Source organism: Cervus elaphus, chromosome 10 (assembly GCF_910594005.1).
Source record: "Cervus elaphus chromosome 10, mCerEla1.1, whole genome shotgun sequence".
NCBI classification, from domain to species: domain Eukaryota; kingdom Metazoa; phylum Chordata; class Mammalia; order Artiodactyla; family Cervidae; genus Cervus; species Cervus elaphus.
The window spans coordinates 50118940-50139759 of record NC_057824.1 but is presented as its reverse complement, the minus strand read 5'-3'; the positions used below and the strand labels follow the sequence as shown (position 1 = coordinate 50139759).

Genomic DNA, 20820 nt, shown 5'->3' with positions numbered 1-20820 from the left:
CAGGTCACCAAGAATTAAGGGCTGGACTTTCAGCAACCAGACTCCAGAGGAGCTCTGAGTTTCTTTCTTTCCTGAGAGTCTCTATTGGCTGCCTGCATACCGATAGCTTCTAGGTTATCAGTATGGGTATCCTATGACAAACATCTTTCCAAAATTTCTTATGATTCTTCCGTTACCTGGATTTCTTTATTGTATCTCTTTTCTACTATTTTTGGTCATTTCTTACCACCTGAACATTATTCAGCATACCAAAGGAAGTTGTTTAAAGCAAGTATTTAAAGCATTAATAGTAACAACGTGTTGCTGCTGCTGCTAAGTCACTTCAGTCGTGTTCGACTCTGTGCAACCCCATAGACAGCAGCCCACCAGGCTCCCCCGTCCCTGGGATTCTCCAGGCAGGAACGCTGGAGTGGGGTGCCATTTCCCTCTCCAAGTAACAATGTATTGGGTGGTTATTGCATACCTAAGAGTGAAACTATGATGACAATGGAACAAGGACTGGGAATCAAGGTAACACTGTTTTCAAGTCTTTTATCACACATGAAATAATACTATTTGATGGTAGATTCAGATTTTTCAAAATGTACATTGTAAACTCTACGGCATGACTCAAAAGTTTTTAAAAGAAGTACAAAAAATAAGTGAGATAAAAATCAACTTTATTTTTTAAATAATAAAACTAGAGAAGGCAGGAAATAGAAGAAATGAAACTAATAGAAAACAGCTAGCAAAATGGTGTATTTTAATCCAACTATACATAGTAACTTTAAAGGTGAGTGGATTAAAAGTAACAGTTAAGAATTGATAGACTGTTTAGCAAAACAAGCAAGACTCAGCTGTATGAGGATGTATTAGTCATGGTTCTTCAGTAAAACAGAACTAATAGCATAGATCATTGCCCATTGGCTCCTGTGATGGTGGAGGACAAGAAGTTCCACAATCTGCTGAGAGCTAAAAAAACAGGAAAGCTGGTGGTTTAACTCTGTCCACGTCCAAAAGCCTGAGAACCAGGAGAGTCGATGGCATAAATTCCAGTTGAGGTCCAGAGGCCCGAGGATCAGAGGGCTGATGTTAAGTCCCAGTCCAGGTCTGAAGGTCCGGGAACCAGGAGCACCAATGTCCAAGGGCAAACGAAGATGAATGTCCCAGCTTAAAACAGAGAATAAATTGGCCCTTCCTCTGACTTTTTGTTCAGGTCTCAACTGACTGGGTGACGCCTAACTGCAATGGTGACTGCAATCTTCTTCACTCAGCCTGTGGATTAAAATGTTAATCTCTTCTGGAAACACCCTCACAGACACACCAAGACATGTTTTACCAGCTTTCTGGGCATCCCTTAACTCAGTCAAGTTGACACATAAAACTAACTATTATAGTACTCTATGAGCCACCTATTTTAATATTATAAAAGAATACTTCCAGTTTCAGCTCCAACATGTAAAGAATTTGGAAATCATAACACATCATTATGATGTGAAAAAGATGAAAAGACAGAAAATCATTGGCTTTTTTGGGGGCCCATCAGAGAACTGAGGTTACATGGCAAACTTGCACCCCAAAATCTGGAAAGACAGACAAACCCACAGACTTGAAGCTGAGATCTACTTAACAGAGAACCAAAATCTACTGGAGCCCTAACCTAGTGGCCGTACTTAAATGAGTTTTGACAAATTGCTGGTGGCTGATGTGGTCTAGCTTAAAAGTAAGAAGCTTTGGGGAGCTGCAGTATTTGGGAGAAGTGCCTAATTTCCTGGGTTTTGCCTCTAGGGACCCCACCAAATTCTCAGAGTGAAAAGCTGAGAAAGATCCCCTCATGGCTTTAAGCAGGGGGAGGAGGAGTAGAAATCACAGGAGATATGTGCACAGTGTTTTCCGTAACAAAGGCTGGTCTCCGGAGGAAAAGACTGGCAGAACTTTATCCAGGGCCACAAAGAGTGGGCGGCTTATAGCACCAGTGCATGCACCAATTCTGGGAGGCAGGGGAAAAAGGCTCGGTTAACATTGGAGACGGTCAACAGCATCTCGAGGGAGTTCCCTGGCAGTTCAGTGGTTAGGACTCCATTCTCTCACTGCCAAGGGCCTGGGTTCAATCCCTGGTGGGGGAACTAAGATCCCACAAGCTGAGAGCACAGTCAGCAAAAAAAAAAAAAAAATCACTTTGAGAAAGTGCAGGATAAACAGTGGTTGCCAAACTGTCTTCTGGAGAGTCTTCACTGCCGCTCCCAGAGCTACAGTTTCTCTGGCGGAGAACTGTGTGTATTGTCTTACAATTCTGGAGGCTAGAAGTCTGAAATCAAGGTGTTGGCAGGGCCAAGCTCCCCCAGAAGCTTCAAGGTGAGGATTCTTCTTTGCCTTTTCCAGCTTCTAGCAGCCTTAGGCATTCCCTGGCTTGGCTCAGCATGACTCCAGCCTCTTCCATGGCCGTCTTCCCTCTGTATCCTCATGGGGCATTTCCGTGTGTGAGCGTCTGTGTTTACGAGATTCCCTCTAAGGATACCAGTCATATTGGGTTAGGACCCACCCTCACGGCCTCATCTTTTTAATTAACTTTTATTGGAGCATAACTGCTTTACCCTGCTGTGTTAGTTTCCGCTGCACAACAAAGGGAATCAGCTGTGTGTACACATGTGTCCCCTCTTTCTTAGATTTCCTCCCCATTCAGGTCACCGCACTAATGGCCTCATCTTAATTTCCAAATAAGCTCACACTCACAGCTAGGACTTCAACATACCTTTTTCTGTGGAGGACAGAAATCAACTCATAACAGCAAGTATCCTGGAGAGTTAAGGAGAACTCAGCAGAGATCACTGAATGAGGGGGAGTGCTCAGGCTGAAAAGGAAGACAGGCCAGGATGGGCTGGGACACAGGAGGGGAAAAGGGTTAGGGAGGGGGCTGGAAGTTTTGTAAGAAGCCGTGTTAAATTACTGCTAGAACATCTATTCAGACTCGAGGAGGAAACACATTAAAATGGTTAGTAGTGGTGGTTATTAGCAACAACTTTAATTTTCCATCTCTGCTGCAAAAGTCACATGGGGGCATTACATGAAGAGGCTGGCCCAGTGCAGACACTTAACAAGTATTTCCCAACGTTTTCCAGATGATGTTAATAACCTCGTGCACACGGTATACGAATCTGACAGAGGGAAAGCAGAGTGAACACTTGAAGGCAGGGACGTGGCTGGGTGAAGAGGAACAGCACGGGCAGCGTAGAGGCAAGCTGCCTCGATTTTCCATTCCAGGAGGAGAAATACTGGTACTTACTGGAAAGGAAAGGAAGTGCATGACTGAACAGAAATAGATTCTATAAACCTGTCCAATTTTGGCAAAAAAGTGAGATAAGCCTACGCTGTGGGATGTCCATGCTATGTGCCAACAGCACCGGTGAGGACACGTCAGCCTGCAAACGACCAGAACGCAACTAAAACTGCCTTACATAATAAGGAGCAACAATCTCATATAACAAGAAATTTGGGGTTAGGGAGATTCCAACTGCTTCATGAAGCCAACAAAGACCACGTTTCTCCTTCCTGGTCCACGGTTACCATGGTCCTCTCACCCCAGTACAGCTGCTGATGTCAGAAGAGGAGCTGTGTCTTCCCAAACATCTCTTTCTAAAAGCTAAAGAACTTTCCCCAGAAGCACCCTGGAGGATGTCTCACCCGACCTCACTGGCCAGGATTCCCTCCCATGGGCCTGCCTCTCCTGAAGCACGTGGGGTGCACATCCCGAAGAGTTCATTAGGAAGAAGCAGAAGAGAGGGAGAAAAAGTGCTCAGAGCGGCTACCAGAAAGGTACCCCACAGGGTCTTCCACATCTGTCTACACACAGGACAGGGGGCTGAACAGAACATGAAGCTGGAATTTGAATGAACCAGTCAGGATGGAAACGCATGAAGTCAAAGATGAGGGCCAAGCGATGGGCGTCCCCGGCCTGGGGTACAAGGCGAAGAGAATCACCTCATTTCCCACCAGTCACTGGGGGGATGACTACAGATGCTAATGGACTCAACCAGAAAAACGGCCGGAGACGGGAGCTGGAAGAACAGGAGAACGTGTGCAGGTATTCTCCATCCACCGCGTTGTAGAAGGAGACTTCCCGAGCCCCGTGATCCAGGAAAACTCCCACCCGCTGAAGAGCTGGCTCTCGCTTGGTAGGACTCACAGAGCTGCCTGTCAGGGGCCGATAGCCCGCAGAACTCCAACAAACGGCCCAGATTCCCACCTTGGGGCACATTGTTGAACTACTGGGGATCCCCATGATGTCCTCCCGACACACTCCCGCAGCCACCTCCTGGCTGCCTCGGTTCTCGACTTCCCAGTAATGCTTCCCTGAAGTGAAAACATTTTTTCCCAAAACGCAGGGCAAATGCTGGAATCTCTCCACAAAGCCTGTGGTCCTCTGCGGATTCCTCCATCCGGTAGCGTAGCTCCATGCTGTAAAAAACAGTGGCCAAGAACTGGCGGATGCTCCGTTTTTAACGTATCTCCCTTCCTGGGAGAAGACAAGCTTGGAATGAGCGGTGTCCTCGGCTAGATTTACAGCCACTGCAGAGAAAATGAGAGCTGAGATCAGTAAGGAAGAGCTGACCACTGACCCTGCTACAGAAATGCGCATCTGTCCCAGCTTCAGTTCCATCCCTCTCCTCCTATCAAGTACTGTTAGGGATGAGACACCTCACTGCCCCCTCAACTGCTCCTCAGCTGGACCTAGCAAGCCAGAGTTTGCATTAGCAACCTGAGGTCTTCATTTCCCTTCGGCTCTCAAAGACTACAGCCTAGAAAATAGGAGCTTATTATTCCATGGCCCCAAGTCTTCACCATCAGCATAAAATTTGAAGAAACAATAATAAATACCGACTTGCTGAATCCGTACCAGAACCAAGGCTGTCAACTGGCTGGTTCTTTGTACCAGAACACACAGATGTCATCCCAGGTCTCTGTCTCCTGGTTCGAGTTGTTCACTGGGCATCTCCACGAGCCCCCAGCAGGTAACTCAAAACCAAATTCAGAGCCTCTGAAGTCCCCTTCCATTCTCTTGAGACTAATCCTCCCTCATAAGCACACATCTTCTTTTCTATGCTGTCTAAGGCTTAAGGACATGACCGTCACCCAAATGCTCATACTTGAAAATCTTAAGCTTCTTTGATTCTTCTTCCCCTTGGCTAATGAATCACCAAATCCTATCAATTCTACCTCTGAATTAATCACTCGGGTTCTTCCCTTCCTCTCCCATCTCCATTGTCTGCATTCAGACCTTCAGCACTGTGTCTGTAACTTCCTCCCTGGCCTGCCTCCTAATTCTCTTCCCTCCCAAATCCTCCATGTCTCCTGTTTGCTGAGAGCTGCGTTTTGTTTGTTTTTCTTAATTGACATAGATGTTAGATTTTGACAAAGGTTTCTTTTTCTTGCATCTACCGAGGTGATCAAATTGATCTTTTTTAAAGTGCTAATGTGGTGAATTACAGTGATTTGCAAATATTAAACCAGACCTACTTTTCTAAGATAAATCCCATTTGGTTGTGATGTATTATACATTATTGAATTCAACTTGCTAAAATTTTCTTTCAAATTCTTCTATGTCATGACGGACATTGATCTATAGTTCACTTCACTTGTAATGTCTTTGATTTTAGTATCATGGTAATGCAGGTCTCATAGAACAAGTTGGGAATAGTCTCTTCAATTTTTTGTTAAGAATTTGTATAGAATAGGTATTTCTTAAATGTTTGGTGAAATCACCAGTGAAGCCATTTGGGGAGGTTTCTAACTATAACATGAATAAAGTTATTCCAGTTATCTATATTTTCTTGAGTCAGCTTTGGTCATTTGAGTCTTTTAAGGACTTTGTCCATTTCATCCATGTTGTCAGATTTACCAGCATAAAGTTGCTCATAGTATTTCCTAATTATCCTTTTAGCATCTACAGAAGCTGTAGCGATGATGCCGCTCTCATTCTTGATACTAGTAATATGTCTTTTTTCTTCCAGTCATTCTGCTTAAAATACATTTCAATAAAATTTAAATTCTCAAAGAGACAACTTTTGGTTCCGCTAATTTGTCTGTTGTTTTTCTGTATTAAATTGCAATAATTTCTGCTCTGATTTTTGTTTCCATCCTTCTGTTTCTTTAAGGCTTTATTTGCTCTTCTTTTTCTAATGTCTTATGGTAGAAACTGGTACCATTGGTTTAAGAAATTCCTTTGTAATACATGTGGTTAGTGCTATAAATTTCCCCTTAAGTATTGCTTTGGCTGTATCCCACAAATTCCTTTTCATTCAGTTCAAAGTACTTCTTAATTTCCCTTTTGATTCACCTTTAGCTCATGAATTATTGAGAAGTGTATTATTTAGCTTCCTAACATTTGGGGACTTATCAAAGCTTTTTGTTTTTATTTTTACTGATTTCAAAATGCACTGTAGTCAAAGAACATATTTTACATGGCCTGAATCCTTTTGAATACTGTAGCCCACAGGCTCCTCTGTCCATGGGGATTCTCCAGGCAAGAACACTGATGTGGGTTGCATGCCCTCCTCCAGGGGATCTTCCCAACCCAGGAATTGAACCCAGGTCTCCCGCATTGCAGGCATATTCTTTACCATCTGAACCACCAAGGAAGCCCTGAATACTGATGTCTTATGGCCCGCCTTGCTCTACCCTGGAAAATGTTCCATGTACACTCAAAAAGAATGTGTATTCTGCTGTTGTTTGGGGCAGTATTCTATAAATAACAGGGTGGTCAAGTTGATTGATAGTTTTATTCAGTCTGTCTTTGATGATTTTCTGCCTACTTGTTCTAAAGTTTATTTTTGAAAGGTATTGAAAATTCCAGCTGCAATCGTGAATGTGTCTATTTCTCCTTGCAGCTCCATTCGCTTTTGCTTAATATATTTTGAAGCTCTGTTATTAGCTGTATAAATGTTTAAAACTGTTATATCCTCCTGATAAACTGACCTATTTATCATTAGGAAGTGACTTTCTTCATCTCTGGTAATGTTCCTTGCTCTGAAATCTATTTGATAATAACAGAACCGTTAGATTTTTGACTAACGTTAGCATGACGTATCTTTTCTCATTTTATTTTTAACATGTATGGGTCTTTGTATTTAATGTGTGTTTCTTGCAGCATATAGATAGTTGGGTCTTGCATTTTTTTATCCAGTCCAATCAGTCTCTCCCTTTTAATTAGGATATCCAGACCATTTATACTTAATATGATTAGGTTTGTACCTATCATCTTGCTGTATTTTCTGCCTGTCCTTTTTTCCTCTTTTTTGCCTTCTTTCTGATTAACCAAGTATTTTTTTATAATGATTCCACTTTATCTCCTTTGTTGACTTATTAGCTATAACTTTGTTTCTAGTGGTTGCCATAAAGTTTACAAAGGTACATCTTTCACTTAACAACCTACCTTCAAGTGATACTATACCACTTCACATGTAAGAATGTATAACAGTATACCTTCATTTCTCCCCTCCCAACATTCACGTTCTTGTTGTTATAAAATAACACAATGTATTATTTTCTGTTTGTTTAAACAACTACTGTATTTGTCAAGCTTCTCCATAGAAATAGAACCAATAGGATGTGTGTGTACTTGTAGAGATTAGAAGGAACTGGCCCATGTGATCATGGTGACTGGCAGGTCCAAATCCATGGTGTGTAACAGCAGCAAGACCCAGGGAAAATTAATGTTCCAGTTCCTTCCACAAGGCAGGAAGAACCAAAGCTGCAGATGGAGTCTGAAGGCAGTCTGCTGTAAAAGGCCCTTGTTCACGGGGGAAAGTCAGCCTTTTGTTCTAGTCAGGCCTTTAACTGACTAGATTAGGCCTGCCAACATTATGGAGAGCAATCTGCTTTCCTCAAGTTTCCTGATTTATATGTTAACCTCATCTAAAAACACCCTCACAGCAATACCCAAAACAAGGTTTGACCAAATATCTGGGTACCTTATGCCCGAATCAAATTACCACAGGCATTAGCCATCCCTATCACCTTTAAAGTGAAAAGAAAGTGAAGTCGCTCAGTCGTGTCCGACTCTTTACGCCACATGGACTGTAGCCTACCAGGCTCCTCTCCCTGCATGGGATTCTCCAGGCAAGAGTACTGGAGTGGGTTGCCATTTCCTTCTCCAGGGGATCTTCCCAACTCTGGGATTGAACCCGTGTCTCCCACATTCCAGGCAGACGCTTTAACCTCTGAGCCACCAATGAGACTTAAATAATGACAAAAATAGATATTTCTTTACATCATTACCATTTTGGAAGATCTTTTATTCCTTTGTATAGATCTGACTTCTAGCCAGTATCATTTTCCTTCTGCTTGAAGGACTTCCTCTAACATTTCTTGCAGTTCTGGTCTGATAGACTCCTTCAGTTTTTGGATATCTGCAAACATCTTTATTTCACCTTTGTTTCTGAAGTGTATTTTTGCCAGGAATAAAATTCTAGGCAAAAAATTTTTTTCTTTCAGTCTTGCTCACTAGCACTGCTTCCAATGAGCACTGGGATGTCATCTTTATCTTTGTTCCACCTTGTTCCACAGTACGTAACATGTCCTTTTCTAGTTGTTGCAACTAAAATTTCATCTATATCACTGGTTTTAGCGTGGTTTTCATCATCTTTCTCATTTAGAACTTGCTGAGTTTCTTAGATGTGTGTGCTTACAGTTTTCATCAAATTTGGAAAGTTGAGTCACTGTTTCTCCAACTGTTTTTCTGTCTCACCCCTATCCTTCTGCTCTCCCTGAGGGATCCCAGTTACCAGACATAAGGCTGCATGAAGGTGACCCACAGCTCACTGAGGTGGCTTTCATTTTTTTTTTTTAAGTTTTTTTCCTCTGTTTCATTTTGCATAGTTTTCACTGCTGCATCTTTTCAAGTTCATGTCCAATCACCTATTAACCCCAACCAGCTCATTCTTCATCTCATAGTTTTCATCTCCAGAAGTCAGATCTGGGTTTTTTTTTTATCTCCCATGTCCAGAACATGCATCTTTACAAAATAGTTGCAATAACTGCATTAATGTCCTTCTATGTTTATGCTAGCATCGTGGTCAATCCTGAGTCAATTTCAATCAAGTATTCTCCTCACCACGTCATGTTTCCTAACTTTTTGCCTGCCTGGTAATCTCTGATGGGATGGCAGACATTGTGACTGTATGTTGTTGGGGACTCATTTTTAAAATACCTATCCATCTTCTTGAGTTTTGTCCTGGGATGCAGTTACTTGGAAATAATTTCATCCTTTTCGGGTCTTGCTTTCCTGACGTGTAAAGTGGGTCCAGAGCCGTGCTCAGTGAAGGGTTAATTATCCCCACTGATGAGGCAAGATTTTCCTGAGTACTCTACCCATGCCCCATGAATTAAGAGCTTTCGAGGGGCTGGTAGGAACAGGCGTTGTTCCTGGCCCTGTGCAAGCACCAGGAACTGTTCCTTCTAACAATCTGAAAATTTCCTCCAACCTCGGGTAGCTCTTCACAAGCGCGTGCTGATCAGGGCTCTGCGGCATGTTCTCGGGACGTCTCTGTAAACCAGCAGGGTTCTCCCTGTCCAGCGCTCTCCTCTCCGGCACTCTGTAAACTCCCACTGCTTTGTTCTGGGCTCTCAGCAGCACCCCTCAACTCAGGCAGCCCGCCCGGCTCCCCCTGTGTTACCTTCCCTGAGGTGGCCTGGAAACTCTCAAGGCTGGAGGCTGGGGCCATCGTGGGACTCAACTCATTCATTTCCCATTCCCCATGTATCACTGTCCTTCATTGCCTGATGTTCAGTGTTTTAAAAACTGTTGTTTCATGTATTGTCTATTTTGGATGTCTTTGGTCAACTACATTTCAAGAGTAAGTCCAGTCCCCTGTTACTTCATTTTACCTGGAAGTGGACATCTACAACGTGGTTCTTGATCAGGGATGTTACAGGAGAATTGAGTGTGTAGCTGCATGTCACATCCAGGCCTTGGTACTTCTCTGGAGATCTATTCAGTTTACCTTCAGTCGTTCCTACACTCATCTTCTCAACCTTATTCCTGCCTTTCCCCGTATGCACCTTAACGTTGAGTCATATCAGACACCCTCCCCTCTGTCTTCTCCACATCTCAGCTCATGCTGCCACCTCTGCTTGGAAGCTGCCTCTTATTTTTCCACTTGGCAAACTCCTACTTATCCTTCAAAGTCCCAAACAACTGACACCTGTGCTGTGAAAACTTCCTCACTTCACCCCAACAGAGAGGCTGTCCTCTGTACTTCTGTGGTATTTTATTCATACCACTGATAAACACTGGGCCCCACTGTATTGCAGTAAGTGATATGTCTGTCTCTCCAATTTGCTCATGAGTTCTTAGAAAGAATAGGTCTTTTTGTTTTTGTGTAACTAGCACCTTTAACATAAAAACATCATTTACCTTTAAACGGACGTTTCTTCAGTGGAGCATACATCCATTTATCCCTAAGTAGTCATTTACCACCTTCCTGACCCTCCTGTTGGCTGCATGGTCTGTCTTCTTCTTTTTCAGACTTCTCTCATTGCTCATTCTCTGAGCTCCAACTCCCTGAAATTCTGCTCACCTTGGAACCGCTTCAGCATTTCCTTCATCATTGGTAGCCGGCACACAGTCTTCACCGTTAGATCTTCAGAGGAATAGTTCACATCCTGATTCTCACACCTAAGAAAAGTACAGAAGGCTGCTCTTCTTAGGAGACAAACAGGACGGCCAAGACCCTCAACTCCCAGCTGAAGGTTCCAAGCCCAGGGTTCAGACTACTGCTCTCCCATTCCTCCTGGTGCAAGCAAACAGCAGGATTCCTCCCACGGCCCCCTCACATCAGTGCCCAGACTCATCCATGGAGCCCAGGCCTCCTCTCCTCTCTGCTTGGCCTGTATCTTTACAATCTACTCAACCACCCATAAGCAGGAAAGAGCTCATACCTGGTCAATACCTCTGCTGGATTCTGTGAAGAGAAGAAACAAAGAAAGAAGTTACGTACCCTCCCCTTGAGATCTGTTACTCAGCTTGGCGAGCAGGTGTTTTTCTGTCAGTTGTTTTTGTGAGCATCACACATGATCTGCTGCTGCCAAGCCCAATGGGGTTAACACAACACAGTCTCTTTTCCGTGTGAGCCCTCTGCACTATTTAACAATGTTGACCCATCATTTCCTTGAAACCCTCCTCCTCCTCCGTTGGCACTATGACAGGAGCTGTCTCCTGGCTTTCTGTCTACTTCTCCATCTACACTCTTTCAATCATAGACAAGTGTTAGTGAGAACGTGGTGGGAATATAAAATGGTTCAGCCACTTTGGAAAAAGGCGGCTTCTTAAAAAGTTAAATATATCAGGTAGCCTAGCAATTCTGTTCCTACTACTTAGCCAAGAGAAATGAAAACACATGTCCACACAAAGAATGGCAGACAAATATTAAGGCAGAACCCTTCATAATAACATTTGGGTTGTGTCCATCAACTGGTGAACAGGTATACAAAATGTCGTATATTCTGCAATGGAATACTATTCAGGAATAAAAAGGGAACGCAAATATGATACGATGCTCCAACATGAATGAACCTCAAAAACATCATACTAAATGAAAGAATTCATATACAAAAGAAATGTGTTATTTCAAAGATTCTGCTGTAATATATGTTTGGATATGGAATTGGAATTTCACTGCTCAAGCAAGTTGTAAACGTTCTTGACAATTCTTGGAATTTAAGTATCTCATATTACCTGAGCTCATCAAACCTAAACTTCACATTAATTTCCTTTGGAAAGTGAATCTTTGACGCTCTAATTATATAATAAAAATAGTAACACAATTAGCAAAAGAGAAAAAGCATGTCTTCTACTAAACCCACTCACCAGGAAGGACACTCAGCTCCGAAGACAAGAGGGAGGTGAGTTAGTGATGTTAACAAGTCCAGTAAGACAGAGACTATGCCCGTCCCTGCTGGCCTCACCTGGAGCAGCTCCAGGGTGGAACCCTGGCTCTTCTCCTTCACCTCTAGGATGAGAGTCTTCAAAGAAGTGATCATTTGATTGAGCCTGAAGATGTTCTCACTCTGTTTCTTCTTTGTCTCTTCCTCTTCCTGCCTCAGTCCCTGAAGAAACAGTTGCTCTTCTTCAGTCAGGAGGACGTGCAGCTTTGCAAACTCCGCGATGACTCGCATGCGCTGATTCTTCATCTTCTCCTGCAGCCACGAGAGACTGGCTCAGGCCTTTCTCTGCCTGGTCCTTCCTCCTAAATTCCCTGCATGTGACTCCCCAATTGCCCACGACCCTTTCATCCAAATCACCTCCTCCAGAAAAGCTCCTGCTCACCCCCTACAAATTTCCTCTACTCCTTTCTCTATGCCTGCTTGATATCTTTGTACTAATCTTTATAGTATTAAGTCATTCTTCGTAGTATCTGAGTTTCTACTACTGATCGTCATGTCTTGTTCATATAGTTTTTAAACTAAAATGCACTTTCACACCTATTATTTAATTTAGCCCTCAGAACACCTAGTGTTTAGTTGTGGTAAATCTTAGACATACGTGTGCGTACCCACATCATACCTCCCAACTGGACAATAGCTCTGGGGGAAAAGTTCATTTGCTTTCCACAGTGCCATAGACCCAAATCAACACCCACCTCAGAAGCCAACCCAGGAGGACTGCAGGAAGGAAAGGGGTACCACCCTTGAGGTCTGAGGATGAAGGGTGTGGAACACACGTGGTCCAAAGCCACGGTAGAGATCAATTCTTCCTGTTCTGTCAGCCTGACAACTGATAAGACCCTGTGAGCTCTTCCCAGCCAAAGCCCTTGAGCAGCCTCAGGCTGAAAGGACTAAGGGCAAGAAATACCCAGGTCCTTCTGCTGTTACCTTCCACTCTGCAGCATTCTTCACTTCCATGTCCTGAAAGTGCATGACTTTCTTCATCTTGGCTGTCAGACTAGACTGAGTCTTCAGAAGTTTTTCCTGCCAGCAGAACAAACACACCTAAGTAAGAAATCATCTCTTCCAGCATCTTCCTTGTTCAAGAGCTAAAAGTCACCTCAGCCAAACACGGGATGAGACTGAGAAGACGCTGAAGATGACCACAGGCTAATGCACGAGAACCAGTCTGCTCTCAAGTCATCAAAACACTACATAAAGTTTGCTCATTAAGCAAACAAAAATTAATAAATATCCAGTACTGGCAAGGGAGAAGACCTCTGGCACCATAATAGTAGGAGAACAAAAAGATCCCATCTAGTAAAGTAATTATCCTCCAATTAAAATAAATAAATAAATAAATAATTTTTTAAAAAGTTCCCACCTTTTTGAAGGGCAACTGGCAAGATTTAACAGTATTTAAAATATGCAATAATCCTATTTCTAATAATAATACCCAACAAAATACTAGTAAAAATAATATATATAGGAATGTTTATTGCAGGATTCTTCATTATCCATCAGTGGGGAATTATTAAATTATGATATACTGATACTCTACATCAATTTCAGCTCTCACTATAATTCTGTTTTGAAAAGAACAAATATACATGTGTCTGTGTAAGTGTGTGTGTGTTTATAGTTGAATAGAAAATAATCTGGAAAGATATATAACTAGGTATTATTAACATTGCTTATTTCCAGGGAATAGGAATGGTGGAGGGAGTCGGAGGGAGAACTAGAAATTTAATAAACTTGTTTTGTTTGGATTTCTACAAGAAGCATATATCCTTTTGTAATTTAAAAAACCCAAATAAGCTATAAAAAAAAAAACTGAGCCAATTAGAATCAACAGAGTAAGCTGCAGAGGGTGAGCACCCAGAAGCAGAATGTCAGGCAGGACCTTAGAGACAGAGGCGGACAGGTTAGAGATGGGCACACATCAGGGTCAAATCCCATGCGAGTGTGGAGCCTCTAATGAAATAAACAGCTCCTTTGAAGGTGACTAAGAATTTTTTTTAAGTTTTCACTTGTGTTTGCTAATGACATATATTTGAAATAGAACTTTTCCATTTTTAAAAGCCCTTAGCAATTCCAGTATGCATGAATCATGCTGTCCCCTCACCCAAGACTCTACCTATGCATTTCTGTCTCCTGCCACAGTTGGGATCTAAAGAGTCCCCTGGGGAAACCCCTTGGGGAGATTAGAAAACCTCTTCCCTGCAGTAACAAGACCTGCCACAAGGTGGCAGGAGGGCGACACCGAGCATTTCAAAGCTGGGTAGACCCACAAGTTCAAAAAAATCACTTTTTCTTCATTTAACTTCAGACTTTTGATTTTATATAGAACTACCACAAAAGAACATACATTTATAGAATGAAGACATTTTCTGACTTGTGATCATGTAGTTTAGAAGACACGAAACTTCAAATCAGATCTGAGTTTCAGTCTAGACCTTCACCAACTAGCTATGATCTGTGGTTAAGTCAGCCTCACATATTTCCTGGGCTGCAGCTTCCTTACCCAGAAGATGAAGGCAACCACAATAGATTCTCTTTTCTTAAACACCAACCCAGCTCTGAGTTTCTGTGAATTTCAATCATTGTATCCTCTGTATCCAACCCAAGCAAGTATGTCTTACCTCCAAAATACACGTCAAATCTGCCCATCTGCTTATTTGCCACCCCCAGCCACCTCCTTGTTCAAACCACCTCTTGTGTGGACAGCCATCAATACAGCAGCCTCATGACCGGTCTCCCTGTCTCCAATCTTGTCCATCTCTCAGCCAATGTCCTCGGGGCAGCCAGAATCATCTTCTAAAGACCAGTCACGTCACGTCAGTCCCCTGCTGAGATTCTCCACTGGCTTCCCTCATCACTGAGAAAATTCAACCACCCAGTGGTCCGACAGAAAGCCACTCTTGCCTGCATCTCCCAGCTCATCTCGGGCTACGTTTCCTCTTGCTGATCATGCTTCGGGAGCATCGCTCTTCTTTCAGTGTCATGGGTATGTCCTGCTTTTCCCAGCCTCAGGGTCTGAATTTGCTGTCTACTGCCTGAGACGTTATTCCCACAGTTCCTCTGATAGCTGATCCATCAAGCCTCAGCTGAAATGTCATCTCTTCAGAGAAGACTGCCTGTGCCCTTATTAAAGCCCTCGTCACTTCTCTGGCGCGGCACACTATTTCTTTCACAGCACATATTATCATCTAGGATTATCTCTTTGTCTGCTGTTTACCTCCCACCCCCACCCCAGCCAGACTGGAAGCTCCATGGTCTTGTCACCACTGTATTCCTTTTCCGGGTCTGGTACTACAGTACAGCAGCTGACACAAAACGGGTGGTTCAAGAGCTATTTCTTAAATGAGTTAATAGCAATGAAGGGATTCGTTCCCAGGGTCAACAGACTAAATATTGACTCGAAGGAAACAGGTGCTGGGCTTGGAAGCCTTTTCCAGGAAAACACTTGGCTCCCTGAAGTTTATGAAGCTATTTCTTTCTGTGTGTTCTCTTTCTCTCCCACCATCAACAACTCCATTAAAGACAACCTCTGGAAGACTTCCCTCTGGGAAGGTCCTAAGATGTAGGTCCACGGTCCTCTATCCTATCTGTACATCAGAATGTCTTAAACGTGCTTCCAGGGGGCTCTAATGTGTATCCTGAGCCACTGGTGTGGCCTGAGAGAGCAAGCAGAGTGGGCTAGGAATTCACCAAAGCAGCTTTCCTGATGTGGTGCTCAGGGGCTCAGATCCTAAGAGAAAGCAACCAGCACACTGTTTGCAGGGCTCAGGTGTGGGCACAGATGGGGGGTATTTTCCACAGACTTTGGAACTCCAAACATTTATGACACATGCACATGCTGAGAATGGGATGGTGGAAATAGGGAGCTTCACCCAAGAGCAACCTAACGTTTTTCGAGTTAAGTCGGGGTGGGGATGTGTGTGTGCTAAGTGTGTGCTAAGTCGTTTCAGTCGTGTCTGACTCTTTGTGACCCTATTGACTATAGCCCACCAGGCTCCTCTGTCCACGGGATTCTCCAGGCAAGAATACTGGAGTGGGTTGTCACGCCCTCCTCCAGGGGATCTTCCCGACCCAGGGATCCAACCCGTACCTCTTCCGTCTCCTGCACTGGCAGGTGGGTTCTTTAGCATGAGCACCAGCTGGGGTGGGGATGGAGGTGGATGAACAGAGCAGTGATTAAGCAGAGGAGGGTGCAGAAAAGGACCAATCCTGGGGACTTCCCTGGTGGTCCACTGGCTAAGACCCTGTGGTCCCAATGCAGGGGGCCCGGGTTCAATCCCTTGTCAGGGAACTAGATCAAACATGCCACAACTAAAAGATCTGGCACGCCACAACCAAGACCAAGGATCCCATGTGCCAGAGCTAAGACCTGGCACAGCCAAATAAACAACAATAAAAATTTTTTAAAAGAGAGAGCTTAAAAATATATAATCTAATATATATATATAATCTAAAATAAAATACATAATCTAAGAAAAAAAGGATAGACTGATAACTCTAAAATGCTGTGTTTCTAGTCTCCTATGCCCCCTGCCTCCTGTCCCTCCTCCCTGGACCTCATGTCACAGTTACTTCACGCTCGCGTCCCCAGCGAGCCCCAGATATCCGGACTGCGGTCCTAGACTCCTCTCTCTTCCCGACCCATCATTCCAATTAGTCACGATGTTACTGTGTCCAGCTCATAATTAATCCATGCCCTCCTCTTCTCTAGGACCCCTGTCCTGCACTGATTCAGGCCCTACAGCCTCCTGCCTCAAATGGAGCAACAACAGCCTAACTGGTCTTTTGCATTCATTCCCCGTGGATGCCATGGTGAACTTTGTAAAACAAAAGAACTGAGAGCTGATCATGGCTTCCCTTGCCTTAAAATCCTTCAATGATCCCGATTCGCTGGAAGAGAAAACTCAGGCTTTTCAGTGTGGTGGACAAGATCCTCCACAACGCAGACCCTGCCTCTTTCTTCAGCTTCAACTCCCACCAGCCCCCATCCCACGCACTACCCTCCTAAGGCAAAGAGCAACCTCACCCATCAAGAGCGGACTCACGTTTCCCTCCTCTATAAAGGTGATCCTCACTCCGGTCTGATGACTCTAACCTCAAACCTTCCGTGTGTTGATAACTCACACACACTGAAATTACTGGTCTACATGCTTACATCCCCTACAAGACAAGACCCACGTCTTTCTCATCCATTTATGTCCAGGGTCTAGAACAATGCCTAGCATACAGGAAGCACCAATAAACGCTACTGAATAAAGAAATGAATATATACTTTCCAGTCTAACTTTGCATGTTTCCTGTTTATAGTCAGCTGATAAAAATGAACAGCATTTGGCAGTTTACAATACACTTTAACTTGTATCATCATGTTTTCAACGAGTACTTACTAGATACCAATTCAGATGGAGACCACTGGAGTGACACCTTCAGTAATGGAAGGGGGTGGGGCTAGTCTGGAAGGGATGATCAAGGAAGGTCTTCAAGCTAAAATCTAAAAGGATCTAAAGGACAGAAGGTATGGGTAGAGAGAGAGAACAGGCTTGAAACAAAAGCAGGAAGGCCAGTGTGGCTGGAACAGAGTATGATAAACTGATTTATTTAACTGAAGCTTCTTAACCCATAAGATAGTTAGAACAGAGAATCTCCAAATTCAAACATTAAGTGATTTTCCCAACTGATGAAGCTAGTAACAAAATCTAGACCTATCCCTCCAAGCCAGGCTTTTCCCAAATCATCAGCTGTTGATGACATCTGTAGGCACAAACCTGTACTGTCCAATACAGCTTCCGTTAGCCATGTGAGTTCCTGATATATGGAGAGTCCAAACGGATGTGTGTAAATGTAAAGCACACACAGATTCAAAGGCCCATCATGAAAAAATTAAAATATCTCATTGATAATTTTCATATCGATGTTCGATACTTTGGATAAATGAGTTATTAAAATCAGCATCACCTGTTTCTTCTCACCATTAGAAAAACTTTGAATAACAGTTGTGCCTGGTACCTTTTGTTTCTATTGGACAGCACTGGTGTATAACCTCTCAGGATGACCGAGCTGCCCGGAGGCCAGTCCCTGGAAAGTTCTGCGGTGATGACTGAGCCTCCACCGCCCTCCCAATTCCAGTTTTAAACTCCAGCTCTGCTCTGTGAGTCTCTTAACTTTTTTCAGCCTGTCAGGGGTGGGGGTGAGGGTGGGTTTAGGCTTCCAGTGCAGACAGTAAAGGTTCCCGGGGCATATACCGGCAGCCCAGCCCCGTAAACGGCCGGCTCACCCGGTAGCTCTTGAAGGCCTCGTCGGCTGGGGCCATGGTGTGGGCCTGGTGCTCCTGCGACTCCCTGCACACCAAGCATACGAGCCTCTGATCGTCCTCGCAGAAAAGCCGCAGCGGCTCCCAGTGGCGGCCACACAGACCCGCGGGCACGGGGCCCAGGCGCCGGCGCCGTATCCTCTCGGTCAGCCGGGCCAGGGCCCAGTTGGGCCTCATCGAGGCGGGCGCCGACGGCCGCCGGCACTCGGGGCAGCGGACGGGGCTGCCTCCCGGCGCCCAGGTGCGGCACAGGCAGCCGCGGCAGAAGTTGTGGCCGCACTCGATGGACACCGGGTCCTCGAAATAGTCCAGGCAGATGGCGCAGGTCAGCTCCTCCTGGAAGTCCTCGGCCTCCATGCCGCCCCTCTGTCCCGGATGAGACGCCTGCGGGCGGCGGGCGGTGGCCTTCGGACCCGCGGCCGCCGAACTCCTCTGGGGTTCGCGATCCAGCCGGGGCGCGGGGCTGCGGGGGGCTGCGGCCCTTCCCGCGCGCTCCGGAACGCGCGAACCGCCGGGTTTCCGCGCGAAGACCGCGGGTGGGAAGTGACAGGACGGCGGGCTGCGACGGGACCAACAAGAGCGATGCGGAAGTCCCCCGGGAGGCCTAGAGAGGCTTCGAGGCGCGCGTCGGTTTGCGGGGCGCGCCGGAGTATGGTGGTGCTCCCGCAGCTGCAAGCCGCTGCTGGTGGAACCAAACTGGGAGGCGCTAAGGAACTTGTCCTTCCGGTTCGCCGGCTGCTCCCAGAAGATTTAGGGTCTAGAATCCTAGGCTAGCTGCTGCCCAGGAGGGCATTCCGGGGGCGGTACACCCTAGCGGCCTGGAGGGCCAGGAAGAGGACGGGATGGGGGGGGGGGGGGGGGGGGTCGTCTGTGCAGCCCCGCTAGAAGTGGGGCTAAGGAGGCGCCCTGCCCCACAGGCTGGCGTTTTCTGAAGTCTGTCCTTTTTTGTTCAGCTTCATTCTGACAATACAAAGGCAGACGTACAGATTCACAGACACAGGAAGGAACCCGTTCTTGACCTCCAACCCCGAGGTCTAGTTGAGATGCTCAAAAGGCAGTATTTCTTGCTGCTCCCACAAAACCCACCCACTCAAAGCTCAACTCTCCTGGAGTCTCCTGGGCCGCCTGGAGAGCCAGCTTTCTGGGACGCAAGCAGGAAAGGGAGTGTTTAGCCCCCACGACCTAGATCACCCTACCACCCTGATTTCTCTTTCCTCCCCAGCATAGGGGACACGCCAGGAAGAGGAAGCTCAGCCTCAGGGCATGGGGCACACTCAGCCAGTGCAGATAGTGGTTCTAATAATTAAGCTAGGGAGAGGAACGCAGGATTAGATGGTTTCCCCCGGGTTTGAGACTTCCCACCGGTATTTTAGGTGGTTTGATGCAGAGGAAAGTCTGTGGGCTAAGGATGCTCTGTGTCAGCTTGTGGGTGCTCTGTGAGCCACTGTTGTCCAAGATGCTAGGAAGGAGCAGCTGCTGGTGCTAGAGCTGTTCCTGACCCTCCCACCTGAGAAGGTCAAGACCAGGGTGTGAAAGCAGTACCCGGAGGGTGGAGCTGAAGCTGTGGCTGTTGTGAGGATGTTGTGAAAGACCTAATAGGACCGGGAGACTGGAAAGAAATCAGGTGTTTTAAATGGGAGTGCTTAAGATTCAGAAGCATCGGGGGGCTTCCCTGGTGGCTCAGTGGTAAAGAATCTGCCTGCCAATGCAGGAGACACAGGTTCGATCCCTGGTCTGGGAAGATCCCACATGCTGCAGAGCCACTAAGCCTGTGCGCCGCAACTCTGCTCTAGAGCTGGGTGGCCGCGACTGCTGGGCCCACACGCTGCGGCCAGCACTCCAGAGCCTGTGCTCTGAAGTAGGAGAAGCCACTGCGCTGAGAGGCCTGGGCACCACAGCTAGAGAGGAGTCCCCGCTCTCCACAGCTAGAGAAAAGCCCACGCAGCAGTCAGGTCCTAGAACAGCCAAAAATAAATAGTTTTTTAAAAAAAGATTCAGAAGCACAAGTGAATTGACTTTTGGTACCCAACTTGAAGACAGTAACCATTTTGCTCTCCAAAGGAGCATCCATTGAGGCTTTCAACAAGCAAGATGCTTGCCCATCTCAGGGAATTATCTGTTTCTCTTCCGTGGAGTTTTGATCTTATGTTTCGGAGGTGCTCAGTTGTTTATTCTTCCCACTCTATTCCTTTTCTTATGAAAGAAATGTTTCATTCTTCTTGTGTCCCCAAATCAGATCCTGCGTTTCGTGTAACATGCTCCATAAGTGGTTACCAACTGTATGATCAGGTGACTTGGACAGGGGGTTCCTGTGGTCGCTGTTTTGGGGTTTGATGGAAGTTCTACGGAATGTCTTAAATGTTTAAATGATAAAACTGATAGCTGCATTTTCTTTGTGAATTGGAATACCATATTGAGAAGGAATCTGCGGGAATTCCATGGTGGCTCAGTGGTTAGGACTCTGCACCTGTACTGTGGAGCCCAAGTTCCATTCCTGGTCCCCGGTGGGGAGAACTAAGATCCTGAGTCCCACAAGCTGCACAGTGCAGCCAAAAAAGGGAGAGAAAAAAAGAAAGAGAAGGAATCTGAGT

General features: G+C 45.4%; 1 protein-coding gene across 1 annotated transcript; it reads right to left on the bottom strand.

Annotated features, from left to right (window-relative positions):
* Positions 1–642: 642 nt before the first annotated feature.
* On the bottom strand, positions 643–19028 carry TRIM4 (tripartite motif containing 4). Its single transcript, XM_043915233.1, has 6 exons — positions 18194–19028; positions 12847–12942; positions 11941–12171; positions 10915–10937; positions 10554–10651; positions 643–4545 (listed from the first exon to the last, which is right to left on the bottom strand). Exons 1-6 carry the CDS (start codon positions 18584–18586, stop codon positions 3959–3961), a joined length of 1428 nt encoding a protein of 475 aa, XP_043771168.1. The 5' UTR covers positions 18587–19028; the 3' UTR covers positions 643–3958.
* Between the last annotated feature and the right edge of the window lie 1792 nt (positions 19029–20820).

Excerpts from the sequence above, each read along its gene's own strand:
- TRIM4 (XM_043915233.1), bottom strand. The coding sequence starts at position 18,586 with ATGGAGGCCGAGGACTTCCAGGAGGAGCTGACCTGCGCCATCTGCCTG. Across the intron at positions 10,938-11,940 it reads CCACCCTGGAGCTGCTCCAG|AATCCAGCAGAGGTATTGAC; the intron begins GTGAGGCCAGCA and ends TTCTCTTCACAG. Across the intron at positions 4,546-10,553 it reads AATGCTGAAGCGGTTCCAAG|TGGCTGTAAATCTAGCCGAG; the intron begins GTGAGCAGAATT and ends TTTTCTCTGCAG.